The sequence below is a fragment of the Xiphophorus couchianus genome, chromosome 7 (genome assembly GCF_001444195.1).
Source record: "Xiphophorus couchianus chromosome 7, X_couchianus-1.0, whole genome shotgun sequence".
Classification (NCBI taxonomy): Eukaryota; Metazoa; Chordata; class Actinopteri; order Cyprinodontiformes; family Poeciliidae; genus Xiphophorus; species Xiphophorus couchianus.
Window position 1 is genome coordinate 34,719,715 of NC_040234.1, and position 23,234 is coordinate 34,742,948.

Consider the following 23,234-nt stretch of genomic DNA (forward strand, 5'->3'; position numbering starts at 1 on the left):
GAAGGTTTAAGCGGACCTTCGATTGGAACTAATTTAATCTCATTTTAATCTAACAAACCATTAATCGATCATTTAGAGTAATTCGGTGTATATTCTGATGTGGCTGCAGTGTTGGAGTGTTATTAAGTTGAATCTGGACTCTTTCTGTAACCCAAACCGCCGCTTCCCTCCAGGCTCTGTTCAGGACGGTGGCCATGATGGTGCCGGATTACGCCATGATCGCGGAGATCGTGCTGTACTCCTGCGGTTTTGTGACGGCTCGGCCTCTTTCGGTGAAAATCGTGGCCACATATCGGCTGTGTTCGGAGCAGCTGTCCTCCCAGAGCCACTACGACTACGGCATGAGAGCCGTCAAATCTGTGCTGACCGCGGCAGGAAACCTGAAGGTTGGTTAGTCCACATAAAACATTTAAACAGCTCTGAAAAACAGCTGAAATGTTAAGTTAGATTATAGTGATGTGGGTTTATTAACACAAACATTAATTTTTTTCAGAAGTTTCTGTTTTATATGAGCAAAAAGACTAATACTGATGATCCTCCCCGATAAATCTTGGTTTCAAGATTTGTGTTAGAAAATTTTGTCTTTTAAGTTTTTTTCCTCTCTTAATTTATTTTGTAATTATGCTATTTGTGTAATTTTTCTTTATTTTGGTCCTTTTGTGAAAGCAAATGCCAAAAATTTCCAACAAAGTGGGCGGAGCCTAAAGACGCGGAGGGGGCGTGGCTAATGTTGGGACGGAGCGCAGGGGGTTAAGCAGATACCTCAGTGACTTTATTGATATATTTAGCAACTTTTAAGACACCTTTAGTGACATTTTTCAAAAGCAAATCTCTGCTGACAAATATTGAGACTAATCTCAGGAATTTTCTAGAAACAAATTTGGAAATTTTTGAGTTTGAAAAATTTAAAATGTACTACAAAAACTCTTTTTTGAGATTCTTGAGAAGAAAAACTTGTAATTTTCTGAGTTTGAGAAGTCTAAAATTTGCTACGAAAAATATTTTTTAAAAATTCTAGAAAAAACATGGAAATTTCTACGTTTCAAATGTCAAAAATATTTTACTTTTGGAAATTTTCCATGTTTTTGCCAGAAAGTTTTTTATTTTTTGCCTAGCAAATTTTTGACTTTTCAAACTCAGAAATTTCCAGAAACTTTTTTAGATTTTTCGGCAGAAATTTTCTCCCCCTTTTTTTCCCGTAGCTATAGTGTATGGCATATTTCTCATTCTTGATACATGTGTATATATCACCATATTATACAAACACTCAGTGTTATGTGCTCCTGTTTCGTTTCCCATTTCTCTGGTTTTGTTTTGCCCTTCATTTGGTTTCTCGCTGCTGTTTTTCTCATCCCGCTCCCTCCGTCCTCTGCAGCTGGCTTTCCCAGATGACAACGAAGACACTCTGCTGCTGAGATCCATCATCGACGTCAATCTGCCCAAGTTCCTGGCCCAAGATCTGCAGCTTTTTGAGGTTTGTTGAGCTCACAGTTCTCCTGATTAACGGAGAAGTTCCCTGTCAGTCCTGCTTTTCTCATCCGTAATCTCCATTCACGACGTCCATCCATCAGGATTTATCTCCCAACTGTTTCCTGGGATTCTTAACTAAGCGTTAAAAAAGCCAAATGTATGTTGAAGCAGAGCCTCTCGTAAAGACGCTGCATCATTTTACAGACAGAGTTTTGCTCCAGCAATAAGTAATAAAGTGTTTATTTTCTTATTTAGAAAAGGAAATAAATTAGAGGCTTATTTGCATTTTTTAAATATATTTCTGTCATTGCATAAAAAAAGATTAAGTTGTTTGATGACAAATCTGAATTTGGCAAATTTATATTCAATTTATCGTCAAAATAAGCGATTACTGAAATAATCCTTAGTAGTGTTAATTATAGAAAATTAACACTATGTTATTTTTACCCATCTGTTGCAGGGATGCCAATAATTGTCGGTGTGTTTACAGTGTTGTGCTTCATTCCATAGTTAGTAATTAAATAACTGACCTTACTGTTGCAGGGTATCACCTCCGATCTCTTCCCGGGTGTGATGCTCCCGGATCGAGACTACAACATTCTCCTGAACGCCATCACAGAAAACTGCCAGACCATGAACCTGCAGGTCACCAACTTCTTTGCTGAGAAAATCTTGCAGATCTATGAGATGATGATCGTGCGGCACGGCTTCATGGTGGTGGGCGAACCCTTCGGAGGGAAAACCTCGGCCTACCGCGTGCTGGCTGCAGCGCTTCATGACATCTTCAACCAGGTGGGAGGCCGTCTGTGCAGCAGCGGGACACAAACTGCAGGTCCAACCAAGATTTTAAGAAGGTTCCCGAACCCTGCAAGCATGAGGATCTATCTATAGCTAACGGATCTATTCTATGGAAGACAATTAGGGCCACAAAAAAAAAAGAATTCTGACTTTTTTCCAAAGTTTTTTCTGAATTTTGTCTTCAACCTTATAATTCTGACTCAGAATTCAAAGAAAAAAGTTATTTTGAGAAAAAAAATGTAACTTTGAGATTAAAGTTGAAATTCTGAGAAAAAACGTCAGTTTTGAGATTAAAGTTGAAACTCTGAGGAAAAAGAGATTTCTGAGAAAAAGTCTAAATTTGGAGAAAAGCCAGAATTCTGAGAAAAAAAAATGTATCTGAGAAAAGTAAGAATTTTAAGAAAAAGGTCAAAATTCTGAGAAAAACTTAGAATTAAAGTTAGAATTCTGAGAAAAGTCAGAATTCTTTCATAATTTCTTTCAGATTCCCTAATCCTCATCTGTATTACTCTGGAACCTTCTTGTTGAGGTAAAGTTAACACCCAGAGATGTTATTTTTAAAAATCACATCCTGTTTGGGAGTGCTGCGGTCTCCGTCCAGCTGTTATCGATCCCACAGAGCCGACCAGAACCGGCTCGCTGGATTTACATGGTGATGCAGAGGAAGATGAGGAGAATCATCATCCTCCCTGTGGCTGTTCAGCTCTGCTCTCCTCCGTCTCTCATTGTTTAGAAGCAGTTTGCTCTGTCTTGGTGTTTTATTTACATGTTGGTTTTATTCCACTTTAGTGTCTGTAGTTGTTCGTCTTTCCGTTGGTTGGCTTTTCATGTCTGTGAAAACGTGTCATCGCTTTAGGGTCTGATGGAGGAGAACCAGGTCCAGATCACAGTCATCAACCCCAAATCTATCACCATGGGCCAACTGTACGGCCAGTTTGACCCGGTTTCCCATGAGTGGTCCGATGGCATCCTGGCTGTCAGCTTCAGGGTCTTCGCCTCCTCCAAGGTAAAACCATCGCCTGCCATGTTAGCTAAAACCTGCAGCCTCAGAAATGATGTCAGTCAGCTTGTGTTAGCAACAATCAATACCATAAAAACGCTGGAGAATCAAAAACTTTCAGTGGTGCACACTGAACGAAAAAGCTAGCTGCGCTAACCCTAAAGAACTAATAGTAAACTTTGGTTCTGCTGATGCTAAAGTGCTACACCATCTATCGGAAGCTAATGCTAAAGCGTTGCACCTACATGGTACCTAGCGGATAAGCAACCTGGAGATGTAGATATTATTAATTTAGATCAGTTCACCAAAGCAAATGGAAAAATAACGCATAAAGACCGCAAAACAACTCAAACCCACTTTTTTTAGCTCTCTGTGTCGGCTGAGCTACACACAGACTCGTTGCCATAGCAACTGACAACAACACTGTTTTATGTTTCGGGATTTGACCCAAGAAATCATTCAAACATTTCCCACACAAAGAACAGAACATTCAGTCTGTTACAGTTTTTTTGTTTCTAGGCTTGATGTTTATTTTATGATTACTAATAAGTGATCGCTGTGATAGATTAGCTAATGCTGCTATTGCTAATCATGATTAGCGAGCAGCTTCAGAAGGGAGATGGAGGCTGGATCTTACGCGTGAGACGTCATGCTGCAAGGCGTCCATTAGCTGATCGGCTGAGCTAAAGTTAGCATGTCTGCTGTGTTTTGATAGGACTTATTGATAATTCAATGTATAAGTAAGATAAATTTGTTTATGTAGCAACTTTCACAGATAAAACTCACAAAAGCATCAGTTTCAGTTGTTATTAAAGTCCTTAACGGTTTCCATCTAAATCAGTGTCAGTATTCAGTTCTCCTCACAGACGGACTGAGGAAACAGTTTCCCTGTTTTTTGTGATCAGCTGATGCCTGAAGGCAACGTTTTCTGGCGCTGAAACGCTCGGGCAGCGACTCTGCCTGGCAGAGTTCAGCGGTGATGAAGAATCAGTCGATGCAGCACTCAGTATGAGTCCTTTATAATGAGCAACTCAGTAGTGAATCACACAGAGCCTGAGCAGCGCCGCTGATACGCAGCATCGCCTCCTCCACGTCAGAGCAGCACTTCTGGACGGATTATTGCTTAAAAGAGTTGACATTTCAATTAAAAGCGAGCGGGAAGAACGGCCGCGCTGACGGCCGAACAATAGAAACATTTGGTTGTCTTGTTAAAATTTGATCTTAATAACTCTGTTTCCAGATCTGCAGGCAGTTTGCAGACGCGCTGAAGGAAAATCATTTCCTCGTCTTGTTCTTGAATTGTTTGCGATTGAACTTGTCAGCTCAAAAGAAACTTGTTTTATGAAGTTGTCATTTTTTTTCTTTGCAAATTGCTCTTTGTTTCAGGCGGGATTAAGAGAGACAATTCAACAAAACCAGTGAAGAAAAAAAATTATATATATTTTAGAAATGATAGGATTTCATAACTGATAACTGCTTTTCTTTCTTTTTATTTGGAGTCAGAAGCAGCTGTTTGGATTAAATTTCTCATGCTCACATTTTTATTTTATTTATTTTCTTGCAAGATTACAACATAATCATTACAACATAATCACGTCCCTGTGCTGCCCCAGATGGCGCCGGCGCTGCCCGGCCCATTTGTCTGCATGATAACGCATTAATTTAAGGTTCTGGAGGATCAACGGCTCCCGTCAGCTTCCTTCAAATCACCTTAGGTGTGTGTTTCTGTCCGTCACCAATTCTCAGGAGCTAAAACGAGTGTTTGGACGTCTGGGCATCGCTGTTTGAGGAAGAGAAAAGAAGCGAATGCAGTTGGTGGATAATGAAGGATGTTGGACAGGCGGCGCTCTGATGGACATTTAAAGACCGAAAACTACGACTCTAAACTCTGAACCAGCAACGACTTTATGGCTGAAAAATCTCACTTTCATCAAACATTTATATCTATGACAAAGTATTATGGCCATTCTATAAAAAAGCCTATTTAATTTCTGAAATTTTCTAGAAAAAAATAAAATCTCTGAGCTCAAAAAGTCCAAAAACATGCTAGAAAAAAAAATCTAATTGTGAGATTGATCTCAGAAAGTTTATAGAAAAAAATACCAAAAACATTTCTTAGCTCCAAGTCAAAAAACTACAAAAACATTTTGACAAGGAAACCTTTAGATTAATCTCAGAAAGTTTCCAAAAAACTAGAACTTTTCTGATCTCAAAAAGTCAAAAATCTGAAATTTTGAGATTAATTTCAAAATTAATTTGTTTTTTCTTGCAAATTCAGAAATTTGCTAGAAAAAATATTTCCAAGATTTCTTAAGAAAATTTCCTGTTTTCTTTACTGCTCCTCTTTTAGACTGTTGTAGATATCAGATCAGGCTGAACGATTTTTAAAGCCTGTCCTAGTTCTGCTACGATTCTAAACGCTGAATCAGTAATTTTACTGCAAAAACACAAAATTTGACCCCATATTTTTTACTAGTTTCTATTGCAAAGATTTTATTACACTTGCATTACAACAAAACTAACTTACAAATAACTTTTCAGGAAGATATGGGAGCTTGTTTTAAGTAAATAATTCCCTAATATTGATCAAAAAAATATTAGTTCATTGGCAGATTATTTCACTCGTAACATTTTTTCCATGTCATAACTGAAATGTAGTTGAATGTATGAACATATTTGAGCCTTTATGATGGAAATGAAGCTCAGGACCTCTGACTTCCTGTCTGGCAGAGTCCTGACAGGAAGTGGCTGATCTTTGACGGTCCGGTTGACGCCGTGTGGATCGAGAACATGAACACCGTGCTGGACGACAACAAGAAGCTGTGCCTGATGAGCGGCGAAATCATCCAGATGTCGCCGCAGATGAGCCTCATCTTTGAGCCCATGGACCTGGAGGTGGCGTCCCCGGCTACGGTGAGAATGCAGGGACAAAAAGCTAACGGATGACTCCCAAATAAAACAAAAAATACTGCAAATCATCTCTAAAACACAGAGTAAAACATCAGAGAGAACCGCCCAGCTGTTAGACGAGCTGCAGGACTTTTAACCGGTAATAGTTCTGGTTTTATTTTGGTGATCTGGGTTCTATGTACTTCCTGTTTTCTTGTTACTCTTTATTTTGTTGTCACCTTTAAGCTTGGTGTTTGGTTGTTGATCCTGGAAGCCAAAATCTTTTTCTTTTTTTGTGAAAACCCATTTTCTAAGTCTGACCTTTATAGAGTTTTTTTTTTCTTCTTTTCAATATTTTTTCTAAAGGGAATAATTTTAAAAATGCGATGTGCAAAATTCATTTTTTTGTTAAATATTTCTGAATTAAAATATATATATATTTCTTTCATTACTGCAGCAAAGAACCAACATAGTGGAAAAGAAAATGTTCTGGGGTTTTTTCTCGCTTGAGTCCTGAAAGACGAGCAAAAAAAATAAATATCAGTTGTATGTTTTTCAGTCTTTTTTTTATTCCCATCCAACATTTTTTAAAAATTGTGTCCTGGATAACAAATGGAAAAGTTCTGTAATTTTTCTAACTTAAAATGAAAAAATATTTTCCATTTTGTTCCTATAGAATTGAAATAAATATATTTTTATAGTCAGAGTTGCTGTTTGTTAGTGATGTGCAAAAAAACAAAATATAAATTTGACAACATTTCAGTCTAGATTCTTTTTTTTAAACTTTCACACGACTTTTAAAGTTGAGAGGAAAAGAAAATCCTATTATTACAAATATAAAAATATAATTAGGATATTATATTTTTAAAATTATAAAAATATGGGTCAGTTCCCAACTAAAACCTTTAGTTACTGTTAGCCTTATTTTAATTGATCAAAGGTCTTGGTGTTCCTTCAGGGCTACCGTACTGATTTTTCTTTCACTTTAACTCATTTCATTCCCTCTCCTTGGATCCTCCATCTATAGATTTTTATATTTTTCTCAATAAATCATCTCCAATATAATCTGTCTTATCACAACCAAAGACTTCATAAGCTGAAAACAACATTTCCAATACAAGTTACATAACTTTGCTCTTCAGTCTGTTTCTTCCTGAAGATAACTGGGTTTTTATTAGACATTTGTGTTTTTTTTAAAGTCTGGAATCGATTCATTTTATCCGTCTCACTGCAGAGTTTTTAATCCGTAAACTCTCTCCTGTAAACAAATGCAACCAAAGTGTTTTTACCTGCTGTGTTACTGACAGGTGTCTCGCTGCGGGATGATCTACCTGGAGCCCCACATGCTCGGCTGGAGACCTCACCTCCTGTCTTGGCTCAACACTCTGCCGGCTTTGCTCAACGATGAGCACAAAGCGCTGATCACCGGCCTCTTCGACCGCATCCTGCCGGCCTGCCTGCAGCTCATCCGGAAGTCCACCAAGGTGCTGCAGCTGCAACCCAACAAACAAAAACCTTTTCTCACAAGCAAATTTGTTTAAATCTACTGAAAGTTAACTTCTAGTGCAGCAGGTGACTGAATATTTCATCACAAGAACCTAACTCGGCCGCTGAAAAATTCAAGGTGGTCGTCAAAGAAAATGTACTTTTGCACCACAGATTTATATTTTTATTGTCAGATCAAAGATAATAGGACTGATTGGAATCATTTTCACTGACAATGTTTTGATTTTTCAAGATGGCCGCTGTGGTTCACATGTAAAATTAACTTCTTGATTAAAATCAAAATTATATGAATGTGTTTGGCATCAAATCATATTTTCAGTCATATAAAACATTTCTTATTTTCTTGATTTTGTGTTTCCTTTTTCTGGTGGAGATTTTTCACCTCTAAACATATTAGTGGAAGCTAATGCTAATCTGCTAAACATATAAACAAATTAGTGGTAGTTACAGCTGAATTGCTAAATACAAAAAGTGAAGAAATCACAGCTAAAGCGCTGAAACATTTTACAAAAACTTTGGTGGAAGCTAATGCCAATCAGCTAAACACATAAAAGAGTTAGTGGTAGTTATTGCTAAACCATTTAGCAAGTTAGCAGAAATTATTGCTAACCTGCTAAGTACGTAAAAAAGTTGCAGAAGATAAAGCTAAACTGCTAAAACGTTCCACTAAAAACATTACTGGAAGCTAATGCTAATCCTCTAAACACAAAAAATAAATAGTGGAAGCTAATGCTAATCCTCTAAACACAAAAAATAAATAGTGGAAGCTAATGCTAATCCTCTAAACACACAAGTGTAAATAGTGGAAGCATTAGCTTCCACTATTTCCGAGCACATACAAAATTTGCACTAAACACAATTAAAATTTTGCAGAAGCTAACACTAACCAGTAAGATGATGTTTCTCAGTCTCTCACACGTCTTTCCCTCCTTCTGGAAGTAATTAGTTTCAAAAGCTCAAACAAGGCGTCCATCTTGAAAACTGTCCATCACCCTCAAAGTCAAGTGGGAAAAATGAAAAGCTGATTTTTATCCTTGTATCCACACTTGAACGATTGTTGCAGGAATGTGCTGCTGTGTTCAGCTGCAGGCTGAAATCTGAGTTGGTTTCTGAGTTTGGTCAGACATCCAGGCTTTGTAACGAGCTCCAGGTCTCACCGGATGCTCAGGCAGCAGAGCGTGTTGGCGGTTTCTAATTGTGTTGTCTGACTACAGGAGCTGTCCCCGACCTCTGACACCAACCTGGTCAAGTCCCTGATGAATCTGATGGACTGCATGATGGATGAGTTTCACGACCCGGGAAAAATGAAGACCATAAGCCAAGACGACGTTCGCTCCTGGTTGGAGGTTTGTGTCGATGTCTCAGATTTTCTTTAAAGTTTCACAAAGCAGCCTGATAAACTGAACTTAATCAGCTTCCTGTTTTATTTATTTTATTTATTTATTTCGAACAGACTTTAAAACAATCAAAAAGAAAATAAAATAAAATGGAATGAAACAACTTAAGAAATAAAATATGAAACAAATTATTATGCCCATGTGACATGCAAAATTTTTCTGTTCGAAAAGGAGCAGGTAGAAGATACATCTTATAATGTCCTGCCCCTTTCCTACTTGTCAATGTATTTACAATGAACTGTTATAACATCAAAAAGAAAATTTTTTCCATTTTTCCATCATGTATAACTATACAAAATTATTTTAAGTACTATTTATATCATCAATTACATTATAGCCTATTGGATATTAAACATCTTATACAGCATATTTTGAAATGAGCTCTGCTTTAATCAGCTTTATGCAGAACGACTCAAAAGTGTTAGAATTTTTTATTTGTAAAAAGACGAGACCTTGATGAATAATTTGAGAACTGTTACCCTTAAGGTGACGGATTGGCCTTAGTTAACATTCAGATTCAGTATTTAATATCCTGATGAAGACTGAAGGACAGGTTTTATTTTACTGATAGAAACAGAAAAAGGTTTTCCAGTTACTTCATTTGTCAAAGACAAATACTTTAAAGGGCCAGTATTATGTATTTTCAAGGCACATAATTCCATATTATAGCATAATCAAGTAACTATTTCACCTTCAGTTGTTATAAAAAGTCTTTATACATTAAATATGACTCAAAAGAAAATTGACTCCTTGAAATTGTGGTTCTGTCTCTTTAAAAACTGCTGCTCTTTCTGAAGCTCTGCCTTCAAGAAGTCATCACAACATGGCTCCTCTATTATCGCTTTAACAATGTTTTTACCAGCTGCTATAATGACCTCAGCAGTTCCAGCAGGTGTTTGCTAACTGCTGTTGGCTAGTCTGAAGGAGCTGAGTGGGGGAGGAGCTAAGTCCAACCAGGCGTTTTTCAGATTTGAATGGTTGCTATGGAGATTAAAGGATTTCTCAAACATGCATAAAATAATCAAGGCAACACTCCAGGTTTGTTTCTGAGGAGAATAATATTAACATTTTTTGATTTTACGCGATTATTTAAAACAACAAGTACGTACAGTGGAGCTGAGATTGAATGGTGGTATTCACATCATCCTGGGAAAACGGCTCGTCCTAACATATTTTTTTAACCTAAATAACATCTAAATATTAGATTGCTTTAATTATTAAGATTTGCTCCCCCACAGAGGGAACAGAAAAATAAATTTTTCTGAGACCTGTTTTGTTGCCTCCTGCAAGGAGGAACGCTGCTATTATCTTCCCGTGGCAAACGGCACTGATGAATGCCTTTCAACCTTCTCTGCTATGTTTCCCCGCCAGTCATTATCAAAGTGTTGAATTAATCAGCTTTTTAGCAGCAGGAGCCATCATGAGGCTGCTAAGCCTCATTTACAATCTCTACAGAATCCCTGCTGATTTGTGTTGTTTTAGTTTTCCTTTTTTGATTGCAACAGAGACATCTCTTTCTTATGGGTTTTGTTTCATGTCTCATGCAATAATACACACACTGGCCAAGGCTTTTTATTTGTGCAGACTTAACTCCGACTAGTAATAACAAACTTTTCTTACACAGTGAGATGTTTGACAGAATAACCTTTATTTGCAGCCACTGTACCTGTTGTTCTGCTCATTAGGGAGACATGTGCTGCCCTCTGTTCAGAGGCTGACTCGATTTCAGGTCCAAATAAAATGTTTGTGACATGCAGAAATAACATAGAACCACAGCATCTTTATGAAACATCAATAAATTACATCTTTAATTCCAGAATAAGTTTAAATTTAACAGATCGGTGCGACCATAAAGACATAACATTGGACAGAAATAACATTCACTAATTTTGAAAGCACAATATTATGCATATTATCTGTCATCTATCATTAGCTATGATACTATGTACTACATAGCTGGTCATCAAGCAATTGATCAAACTTGATCTCTATATATCTAGCCAGCTATCAAAATTTCTACTAATCTAAATATTTAGCTAGTTAGATTAGTGTAGCTAGTTAGATTAGTAGCTAGGTATCTAGCTAGCTAGAGTCAAGCTTGATACCAATTTATCTAGCTACCTACCAGTCGAGTTACCTAAAATTATAGGTACTTATTTAATTTAACAAAGCATAAAATTATTATAATTGCAAGTAGAATAAATATTTTTATTGTTGAGATATGTAGTTAAAGTTCTTATTTGTTTTTAGTAATAAAAAAAAAGTATTTTTAGTAATTATACATTTGTGTGAAAAATGTATTTTTTCCCTTTTAGAGCGAGGAACGTTTGTCCCTTAAGGTGTGGAGCCTGAAACTCGGAGTGTTGCTAAAACTGCTGGAGCTGAACATGTGGAGGTGTTAGAGTCTATTTGATGAGCAACAAGGATAGCTTCAGTTACAATGTGCTGCCATCCGTTTTTTAACGAACCCATAAATTCAGAAGCTTTATTTTGACCTAGAAACCCAGAGGAATGGCCTCATAGAACAGGTCGGGTCATGGCGCTGACATTTCTCACAGATATGAGCTTTAATGGTCCAGCTGGCTGCTACACTGAGTTTCTGTGTTGAATCACCTGAATAGTTTCAGAGTCCTATTCAGCAAGTACTCTGAGTAGTACTCTGAGTAGTACTCTGAGTAGTACTACTCAGAGTACTGAGTCCTATTCTGAGAGGACCTGTCATCTCGTTCAAAATTCCTGATTTAAATAATCTTACACCAGATGAAATCTGGAGCCACTAAATCACACAGCCTTTTGTCTTTAATCATAACTGATCTGTATTCCTGCAATTTTCCTGCAATGTATTCCAAGCATTTTGTTGAAACCTCAGAAAACTTAACAACTAAAAATGGAGGCAGCTAACCTGCTGTTCCAGCTCTAAATGGCGGCTCTAAGAGGATTTAACCACTGAAGGTGTTGGTGCTCCACGGTGATTAAGACGCTTTCATAAGAATAAATCCTGTTTGGTTTAACCTCCCGCTCAGGTGTAGCTGCAGCAGCAGGAAAGAGTTTAAAATGGGAAAACACTCCATCATCCTGTCTTACACGACCACGTTAGAGGCGTTGCAGACAGAAAGAAAGAGGAAGAAATTTGTTCCAAAGAACATCTAAAATTTTGAGATTAATCTCTGAAATCTTCTAGAACCTGAAAGGTTGAACACTTGCTAGAAAAAACTCAGAGATTTTGGGGTTAATGTTTAGAAATTTTCTACAAAAAACAAGGAATTTTTCAGTTTAAAAATGTGAAAAATTGCTAGAAAGAATCAGAAGAAACAAGGACATTCCTAAGGTTGAAGAGACAAGTCAAACATGTTCTGGAAAAAACTCAGAAATTTCCTAAAGTCAAATTCTCTGAAATTTCCAAGTTTTTTTCCCCTCAAAAATGTCAATCATTATTCTCAAAGTTTCTGAGTTGTTTTTTTTGTGCAAATTATCAATAACATTTTCTTGTTTTTTCTTGTTGTTTTTTTTAGAGAATTTTTTAAATCTAACAGTTTCTGAGTTTTTTCTAGTAATTTTTTTAAGTTTTGAAATTTAGAATTTTTTTATTCTTTTATAGAAAATTTCTTCAAATAATCTCCAGATTTCAGAATTTTTTGGAACAAATTTGCTTTTCTTTTTTTCATTTTGACATCTACAATGACTAACGCCGTCGTATGAAACAGTATTTTCCCATTTAAAACTGTTTCTTACTGCTTACAACTAAACCGAAGTAGGAATTTTTTTATTAATTTCAACATTTTTGAGGGTTTTTTTTAGCTAATTTTAGACTTTTTAGATTTAGAAATTTTCTTGACTCTTTTAGAGAAAATTTATGAGATTTTTCTGTCAAAAATCTCATAAACAGGAAGTGATATTCAGCTATAATTTAAAAAAGAAATCAGTGTCAGATTCTGTTCTTTTCTTGTTTGAAGGGCATCTTTGTGTTCTGCCTGGTGTGGTCGGTCGGCGCCACCTGCGACGATTTGGGTCGAGAGAAGTTTGACTCCGTGGTGAGAGAGATCCTGAGCGGACCTTTGAGCAAAGAGACGATGAGCCTTCATGGCATTCTGGGAGAAGTCGAAAAGCCGCCGAAACTGCTGACGGTTCCTTTGCCCTCCGACGGGACGGTCTACCAGTACCGCTTCATTAAAGAGGTACGACCGCAAAGCAACGTCTGATTGGATGATACCCAATCAGCACCTGCAGCTGATACCAAATATTTACTTTTGAGGAGACACAATCTTTTCTTAACGTCTGATATTAAAGGCTCCTGTTTCGGGTCAGTTAAAATTGTTTTTAACTTATTTCAAGATCAAATGTTTACGTACTAAATAACAGTAAATTGGTAGAGACACATAAGAAGAACAGTGTGTGATCAAATATCAAATCAAATCAAATTTTTTTAGTTTATGCTGCCAAATTACATCAGCCAGCGGCTCCAGTTTTTTATGGAAATTCACTCAAAATAAACAGATTCACACATTTTTTCACACTAATGAAAAATTGTAAGCTTATTGCAAATTTTCCTCAAAAATATTTAAAAGCTTTGGGTTAAAGTGATGCTAACTCCCACTTAAATTTAATCTCAGAATTTAATCTGAGAAAAAAAAATTCTGACTTTTCTTTCAGAATTCTGATGTTTTTTTTTTGTTTTTTTTAAATTCTGACTTTAAGATCAGCAAATTGATGTCAAAATTAAAATTTTGTCTTCAGTGTCTCCAATCCTCTTCTGTACTATTCTGACAGAAACGGTTGACTCTGTTTCACTTTACAGACGATACAAAACTTAAAAACTAATCCGTTTCAGCAAACATCCAGCTTATAATGCGATTAAATCCCCAGATCGGTGTGTTTCTCTTCTCATCAACTGTCTCCATGTTTACCGCAGAGCAGAGTGATCCTAAATCTGAGCCGCCTAACTTCTGGTTCCTCAGGGTCCGGGCCGGTGGGAGCTTTGGACGGACGAGCTAAAGACTGCGCCCGCCATCAGCAGAGACATGGAGTTCAACGAGATCATCGTGCCGACGGAGAACACCGTGCGCTACATAGCTCTCATGCAGCTCCTCGTTACTCACCAGAAGCCGACCATCTTCATCGGGCCCACCGGCACCGGGAAGAGCGCCTACATCACTGTGAGTCCATACGGTGGATTTTAAAGCACCAAGGTGAAGCCAAAATGGCCGACCTTCTAAAGTGCTCTAGGAAAACACAAAATATTACCAAGTGTTTTTGGTTTAGCTTCTAGTGCAAATAGATTAATACACTTGAAATAAGAAAAAAATAACTTATATGTAGCGTATCAGCAAAATAAGAGCTTGTTTTAATTAAATAATTACTTAATATTGATGAAAAAGTACTAGTTTTATTGACAGATTATTTAACTTGCAACTTTTTCATCAATATTTAGGAAATATTGACTTAAAAAACTCATATTTCTTGCTGAACAGTTACACCGATGTTAGTGTTGTCTTATTTTAAGTGTACTGAGGTATTTGCACAAGAAAAACTAGACAAAAATAGTTGGTAATATTTTGGTTTTTGCAGCGCTTGTATGCTCTGAATTTTTGGGACATACACTCCTGAAAAGATTAGCAGCTGTCTTAATTTTTTTAATATTTGAGATTAACAGTTCTCTCTATGCAACATAGTTGTCAAGCTCATTTTCATTTTGGGCCTTATAAAAAATGATGTGTCCTCACAGGTCGGTTGTGCCACAATGTAGCTCTTAAACTGTTGTAAAATTAATAAGTAGCCATCTCTCAATTTTTTGAGTGGTTTTTAAAGTTGAATAATATTGAATAAATAGACATATGAGCTCAACAAGAAATATATTTATTGTTTTTAATCTGTTATCCATGTTATTCAACTATCAGATTGGTGCAAAGTGCTATTATGTTCAGCCTGACCGTTCATGGAACAAGCTAGCTGCTACATGTTTAGCATTCAGATGTTATTTTAGCCTTGAAAAGCTTCGCTGAGAAGCTAACTGCTTTTAGCACATCTTGAACACATTTGTCTTTACCAGCGTCCGGTCTGATTGTTTTTTTGAAGCAAAAATTAACCCGAAGGGCCGAAAGAAGCGGATTTATTAACGCGAACGCAGGTTGTGCGTCAGTTTTAGGGATGTACCGGAAACACAAACAAATGTTCCGGCTAGGGTCTTTTGTATATAAAATACAAATAATGTAATTAATTATGTTAAGATTTATGTAACTAATTAGTTAATTGGTGCCTCGTTTACACACACCAGTGTAATCCAGAGCAGCGAACTGTCTGGATTAGAGATGCTAAAACTGATTAGCAGCTCTTGGCTGCTACTTTCTCTCTTAGATTCTGTGACAGAGTTAACAGAATTTCTTGAAAGAATACGGAGTATTTCTCAGTGGATCGTTCTGTGTTTGGATAGAGGACTCTCTTCCTGCCCTTGTAGCTTCATCCATTAGTTTGCTCAAACTTTGGGCTGGCGGGTAAACGGAGCTCATCTCACCGGGGAGCCCGCTGCTCGGCCCTGAGGCCCCCGCCTGCCTGCATGGCGGCGCGCCTCCATCCCGCGCCGCAGGCAGCAGACCGTGACTGAATCCCAAACCTGGCAGGCGTGATAGAGGAGGACAGCATGAGAAAACAAACGACACGATGCCCTTCCCGCTACCTGCACACTTCCTCTGCTCTGGTCCAGAATCAGACTGGGACCAGTTGGGTTGCATCCTCTCATCGTCTCAGTCACATAGCTTCTGTAATTATGATGGTCTGATCACCCGATTAGATGGGAATGACATTTTAGCAATCGATTATTCTGACAATTTATAGATTAATCGATAAAAATGTACACATTCTTCAGATTTTTCATTTAACCACTTAAGCCTATTTTAAACAATAGTAGAAATATATTAAAAATGCAAATAAACAAATAATCCAGTTCGGGGATAAAACATTCAACTAAGGCTGCAACTAATGATTATTATAGTAATTGATTGTATTAATAGATTATTCTGACAATTAATCAATTAATCTGTTAAAAATAAGCCATTCTTCATGTTTTTCATTTAACCATTTATGCCTCTTTTAGACAATATTAGAAATACATTAAAATAAAATAAACAAATAATTAAATTCTTTTTTTTTCATTTTAAATCCGAAAATAAATTTATTGCTAAATTATTTGGTGATTATTTCGTTAACCGATTAATCACAATTAATCTTCTCATTTGTTTGGATCAGGTTTGTTTACAAGTTGTTTCTGCACCTATTATAATCTAAACAATAATACTTTGTTTCACATCCATGAGTCAGTAACGTTTATGTTCTCTCCACTGGACACGCCCACCATCTAAAATCTGATGTTTCCACTTCCTGTTTGTGTTCTGAAGGACTTCCTGTTGACCAGGCTGCAGAAGGATGCATACAGCCCGTTATTCATCAGCTTCTCGGCCCAGACCACAGCGGCCCAGACTCAAAACCTCATCATATCCAAGCTCGATAAGCGGCGAAAAGGCATTTTCGGACCTCCGATGGGAAAGAAAATGGTACGGCTTTCAACACTTTCAATGCTTAAACACCTGCCAGTCGTCGTGTGTGACCTCATCTGCTGGGTTCCTCTCAGGTGGTGTTTGTAGACGACGTCAACATGCCAGCCAGGGAGGTTTACGGTGCTCAGCCTCCTGTGGAGCTGCTGCGCCAGTGGCTGGACCACTGGAACTGGTACGACATGAAGGACTGCTCCATGATCCGCCTGATGGACATTCAGATCATGTGTGCCATGGGGCCACCAGGTGAGCAGCAGCCCTGTGTCACAGGAAGCAATTCATCCTCTTCCTCCGCATCTACTGGCAGTTGAAGGAGACCTGTTGTGCAAAAATTCACATTTTGGTTGCTTTTGTTCTTCCGTTTTGGTCTCAACTGCTTCTGCTGCCGGTTACCTAGCAACATAAGCTGAGTTCCAGCATGTCTAGTTAGCTGTACAATGGCTTCTGGAAAAGACAAGACTTTTGTCAACTTACCATCCAGAAACCACTTGCTGCATTCGTGTTGGGTGTGCAGGAGGCTCCACTTCTGCTTTTCAAAGATGTATTGTTGTAAACATTGACTTTGGAGATGTGGCCAGCAGCAGCTTCTTTGGATTTAAAGTGACAAGATGTCCTAAAGCAGCAAAACATTGATAACCCAAAAATTTTACTCAAGTAAGAGCAGCATCACTCCAATATATTTTTAATCAACTAAAAGTAAAAAGTATCCACCCAAGAAATTACTCAAGCAAAAGTAAAAACATTTTTGGTAAAAAGGCATTTGAAGCACAGAGTAACTGATCAAAACATCAATCATTGAATATTTAAAAATTACATCACCAGGCGGACAAAAATAAATAAAGTTAAATTTTAAAGATGTTTTTCTGGTAAAATTATGTTTTTGTTCTCCTAATATCGTGTCTGTATTCTTCTAATTAAACAAATAATTGTGTAGCCTGGTTCTAATACTCCAACACTATGAATGAAATAAAAAACACATTTTGAAAATATTCTTCGTATGTAACTCATATTTTTAGACGAGAAAGACCAAACGATTAAATTATTTGTTTTTCAGGCGGTGGAAGGAATCCTGTCACTCCTCGTTTCCTCCGCCATTTTAACGTGGCAACCATCAACGAATTCGACGAGAAGACAATGTTTACGATCTTCTCCAGGATCACAGATTGGCATTTCACCATAAGGTAACAGCAGTTTCCACATTTTAGAAACAAAAATCTGAAAAGTGTGGTGTGCATCTTCAAAAGTATTTTCACATGTAAAAAAAATACTTTTACATTTTAAAACGTTGCTCAACTCTTTTGGACAAAGTTATTTAAAAACTCAAAATGGAGGGCCTAAAGAGACAAATGCACTGCAAAAACACAAAATCAAGTATTTTTGTTCATTTTCTACTGAAAATATCTTCACTTGAAATAAGACACACCAGACTTATAGGAAACATTTCAGTAAGATTTATGAGCTTGTTTTAAGTCAATAATTCCTTATTATTGATGAAAACATACCAGTTCAATTGACAGATTATTTCACATATAATATGGAAGAAAATTCTTGTCATAAAGTGAAACAATTTGCCGGTTGAACCATTTCTTTTTTCCATCACTGTTCAAGGATTATTGACATAAAACAAGCTCCTATGTTTTGCTTAAAAGTTACATGTGAGATAGTTTTGTTTTATTTCAAGTGAACCAAAATATTTAGATTCGAAACTAGACAAAAATACTTGATAAGATTTAGTGTTTTGCAGTGCTAATGGCATCTATAATTGGACTGAAATCCCTCAGTTCATTCATTCATTCATTAATTGAAATGAAAAGTTCAGACAAGATTTTAATCCCATACTTGAGCAGAGGTTTCCTGTCTAAGTTCTGACCCGTTTTTACCTCCAGGTTTCCCTTCCCGAGTTACATCGCGTCCCTGACCTCTGACATCGTCAACAGCACTCTGTCCGTGTACCGGGAAGCGACCAAGAACCTGCTGCCAACACCAGCCAAGTCCCACTACCTGTTCAACCTGCGCGACGTTTCCCGGGTCATCCAGGGCATCTGCCTGTCCCGGCCCGAATCCGCAGAGGAGCCGTCTGTCATCAAACGGCTCTGGGTCCACGAGGTAACAGAGGAGAACAGGAGAACCGGGCCGTCCATCGGGCCATGACCCGAACCTTCAGAGTCACACAGACCCGTTCAGGCCGCTTTAATCAGACTCCAGTCCGTTTGCCTGGAAAGTCCGGTTCATAATCCACCAATGGAACCAGAACTTTTTCATCAGTATAAAATAATTCTTTACCTAAATCAAGCTCCTCTACCAAGCTGAAAACATTCTGGTCATTCAGCTTTTTGTCTCATTTCAACTGTAGTGATATATTTGCACTAAACTAAACCAAAAATACTATTTTGTGTTTTTGCAGTGTAGGGAACCCTTCCTTATTCCCTCACTACAAAATCACAAAATTTTACCAAATATTTTTGTCTAGTTTCTAGTGGAAATATCTTAGTACATTTTAAATAAGACAAAATTGACTTACTGGTAACTTTTCAGCAAGAAATAGGAGCTTGTTTTAGGTAAATAATGCTGGAATATAGATAAAAATTATTGGTTTCACTGGCAGATTATTTCACTTGTAACATGGAAAAATGTCCTTTTATCAGGTAAATAATCTACCAGTGGAACTAGTACCTTTACATCAATATAAAATAGTTATTGACTTAAAACAAACTTACATCTTTCTAAATCATTTTGTCTTATTTCAAGTGTACTAAGACATTTGCACTGGAAATTAGACATGAATATTTGGTAAAATGTTGAGTTTTTGCAGTGTAGACAGAAATTTTCCCGTATTTGTAAGAAAATTTACAAATTTCATTAGAAAAGCAGCTTTCTAATGATTTTTGATTAAATGTGATGTTTGTTGCTGGTTTGCTGTTTTTTTGTTTGATCTGCCTTGTTGCTGAAACGTTCTGCTATAACACAGTTCTGCTGGGCCCGGTCAGGTTCTGAGGGTGTACTGCGACCGGCTGGTGCAGGACTTGGACCGCTCCTGGCTCGTCGGCCACCTGCAGGTGGTGTTCGCGGAGCAGATGCAGGAGAACTTCCACCAGCTGTTCCAGCACCTGGACCAGGACCAGGACGGCGTGGTGACGGAGGACGACCTGCGCAGCCTCATGTTCTGCGACTTCCACGACCCGAAGGGCGAGGACCAGAACTACCGCGAGGTGCCGGACCTGGAGCAGCTGCGCCTGGTGGTGGAGGCGCACCTGGACGAGTACAACAACGTCAGCAAGGCGCCCATGAACCTGGTGCTGTTCCGCTTCGCCATCGAGCACGTCTGCCGCATCTCGCGCATCATCAAGCAGCCGAGCGGCCACGCGCTGCTGGTGGGCGTCGGCGGCAGTGGGCGCCAGTCGCTCACCCGGCTGGCCGCCTACATGGCCGACTCGGAGCTCTTCCAGGTGGAAATCAGCAAGACGTACGGCAGCAACGAGTGGCACGAAGACCTGAAGATGGTGATGAGGAAGTCGACGCAGGGCGAGGCACACGGCGTCTTCCTCTTCACCGACACGCAGATCAAGAAGGAATCCTTCCTGGAGGACATCGGCAACCTGCTGAACACCGGAGAGGTGAGACCAGAAGAGAGCTGTTAAAATTTACAGCAACGTTTTAGTTTATTTAGTCATGAAGTAAAAAAAAAACTAAATGATGTTATTCATTTTTAAATGTCACAGTTTCAAACTACATATTTAATTCGCAAGTTAAATATTTACTTGGGAAGCAAAATATTTGGCTCCCCAACTAAATGTTTAGATCTGAGCTAATATTTCCTTCATCAACTAAATATTTTGTTGCAATTTATATATTTAGTTTTTAAAGTAAATGTGTAGTTCCAAACTAAATATTTATTTTCTAGGATAAACATTTAATTTCCAAAATAAATGTTTGGAAATTAGACATTTAGTTTAATTTCCAAATAGCTAGCTAGCAAGCAAAATAGATTGATAGATAGATAGCTAAATATTTAGTTGGGAATTTAATGATTAATGTTTAGTTTGTATATATTTAGTTACATAGAAAATATTTACTTTCTACGCTAAACATTTAATTTCCAAATTAAAGGTCTAGCTCGGACATAAATAGCTTGGCAGCTAAATATTTAGTTTGAAAAATAGTAATTATAATATTTAACAGCAAATTAAATATTTATCTTGCAATTTTGAATATTGAAAAAAAACATTTCCAAATTAGAATTTAATTTCCAAACTAAGTATTATTTTTCAAACTAAGCATTTCAAATCATTACCTAGGAAACTAAATATTTAGATTGTTAGCTAAATATGGTAAAAATATAGTTTTGAAAAATGAACACCCTTTTTTCTTATGATTGACTAAATAAACAAAAATATTGCTCTTAATTTTTTATTGAGTGACTTTACAAATAACACCCATAGAAATAGGAACGGATGAGTTGAAAGTCGTTGGATTCATTTTAAAATGACTAAAACTTTGGCTGGAAGGTTGACATGTTGATGTTTTTCTCCAGGTTCCCAACCTGTTCGCCGTGGACGAGAAGCAGGAAATCTGTGAGAAGATGCGGGTTCTGGACCGGCAGCGCGATCGTGACAAGCAGACGGACGGCTCGCCGCTCGCCCTGTTCAACATGTTCCTGGAGCGCTGCCGCACACAGCTGCACGTGGTGCTGGCCATGAGTCCCATCGGCGACGCCTTCAGGGACCGCCTGCGCCGATTCCCCGCCCTCATTAACTGCTGCACCATTAACTGGTTCCAGGTGGGCCGAGTAACCCGATTTCATGACTTTGGTACCAGAACTTTCCGAGCTTGGATGGGGGCTCTGATAGATTTTCAATGTTTGGGTACAATGGGATCTATTGAGTTTGCAGGTCTGGTCTGAAGTTTTATAGTGCAGCAGATTGTTGAATCTTTCATATGTGGATACAAGAATCTAACTTGGATCCCAGAGGTAAGGCAAGGCAAGGCAAGGCAAGTTTATTTATATAGCACTTTAAAACAGTACCACTGACCAAAGTGCTGTACAATCACAAGATTAAACAAATAAAGATCAAAATTAAAATTAAAACACATAAAAACCAACAGTGCAGTGACATAAAACACTCCATATAATACATAAACATACCCAGATAATTACAGAAAAGCAGCATCTCAAACTGAATCAAAGGCCAACCGAAAAAGGTAAGTCTTAAGAGCAGATTTAAAAATTGCTAAAGAGGGGGCCTGTTTTACCAACATAGGTAAAGAATTCCAAAGTTTGGGAGCTGCAACAGCAAACGCCCTGTCTCCTCTCTGCCTCCTGGAAGTCCTCGGCACCTCCAGGTTCATTTGGCTCGCTGATCTAAGAGCTCGAGGAGGACAGTGTATATGTAGCAGCTCAGAGAGATAGGAGGGAGCAAGGCCATTTAAAGATTTAAATACAAATAAAAGAATCTTAAAATGCACTCTGAAATGTACCGGCAGCCAATGCAGAGAATATAAAATCGGGGTAACATGTTCTCTCTTCCGCGATCCAGTTAAGAGCCGAGCAGCCGCATTCTGGACCAGCTGAAGACGGGACAAAGAAGACTGGCTGACACCCACATATAAGGAGTTACAGTAATCCAGTCGTGTTGTAATAAAAGCATGGATTAATATTTCAAAATAATCCACTGGTACAATATTCCTAATCTTAGCAAGTCGCCTCAAATGGAAAAAGCTCGTTTTCACAACGGCACTGATTTGTTTATCCAACTTAAAATTTGCATCCATTACAAAGCCCAAATTTGTAACAAATGGCTTTACGTAATGCGATAGCGGACCCAAATCCACAGGAGTGGATTTGCAGGTAGTACCAGGGTCAAAAATAATAACTTCCGTCTTTCTTTCATTAAAATTCAAAAAATTCAGAGCCATCCAAGTTTTTATGTCATCAAGGCACTCCATTAAAATTGGTACTGTATTGACTCCCTTACGATTGAGAGGCACATAAATTTGTGTATCATCCGCATAGCAATGAAAAGCAATATTATGTTTCCTACATATTGACCCAAGGGGAAGCAAATATAAAGAAAACAAAAGAGGTCCAAGTATCGAGCCCTGCGGTACTCCACACAATGAAGGAGCAGACGATGATCTAAAATCATCTATGTCAACACAGAAAGACCTATCCGTCAAATACGACCTAAGCCACACTAAGACTAATAAACATTAGCCATAGAAAAATTCAAGATGGCGGCCATTTTTCAAACCACCTAGATGGTCATCAACAAAGTTTTTTTTTCACTTAATTTGCCCATTTTTATTGGCATTTGGCGTCAAATCAAACATACTTGGACCAGTACAAATCATATTTACTGATACTGTTTTGATTTTTCAAGATGGCCACCATGGTTGTTATGAAAAATTTATTTTTCCTTGAAATCATCAATTAAAGGAATTTGTTTGGAGACAAATCGCAGCTACATATTTTGAATGATAGATATCATATAAATTTTCTTGATGTTGTCCCTCTGTTTTCTTTTCCACAATGGCAGCCATTTTTATACTGGACAATATATGATATTTCCAAAGCTAACCAAACAATTCCTCTAATTCGCTAATAAGAATCTTAACTCCGCTAACACTAAACCA

At 37.8% G+C, this 23,234-nt stretch overlaps 1 protein-coding gene across 3 annotated transcripts in view; it reads left to right on the forward strand.

Annotated features, from left to right (window-relative positions):
* The window catches only part of dnah7 (dynein, axonemal, heavy chain 7), an 86,177-nt gene that overhangs the window by 23,949 nt on the left and 38,994 nt on the right, over positions 1-23,234 (forward strand). For all 3 annotated transcript variants that reach the window (XM_028024081.1, XM_028024080.1, XM_028024079.1), the window contains exons 27-41: positions 174-386; positions 1,376-1,474; positions 2,014-2,262; positions 3,125-3,274; positions 5,999-6,181; positions 7,465-7,641; positions 8,878-9,009; positions 13,014-13,235; positions 14,016-14,213; positions 16,449-16,604; positions 16,682-16,850; positions 17,659-17,785; positions 18,491-18,710; positions 19,592-20,218; positions 21,136-21,381. In XM_028024081.1, the coding sequence (XP_027879882.1) occupies positions 174-386; positions 1,376-1,474; positions 2,014-2,262; positions 3,125-3,274; positions 5,999-6,181; positions 7,465-7,641; positions 8,878-9,009; positions 13,014-13,235; positions 14,016-14,213; positions 16,449-16,604; positions 16,682-16,850; positions 17,659-17,785; positions 18,491-18,710; positions 19,592-20,218; positions 21,136-21,381 (3,168 nt within the window). The remainder of the gene's footprint in view (positions 1-173; positions 387-1,375; positions 1,475-2,013; positions 2,263-3,124; positions 3,275-5,998; positions 6,182-7,464; positions 7,642-8,877; positions 9,010-13,013; positions 13,236-14,015; positions 14,214-16,448; positions 16,605-16,681; positions 16,851-17,658; positions 17,786-18,490; positions 18,711-19,591; positions 20,219-21,135; positions 21,382-23,234) is intronic.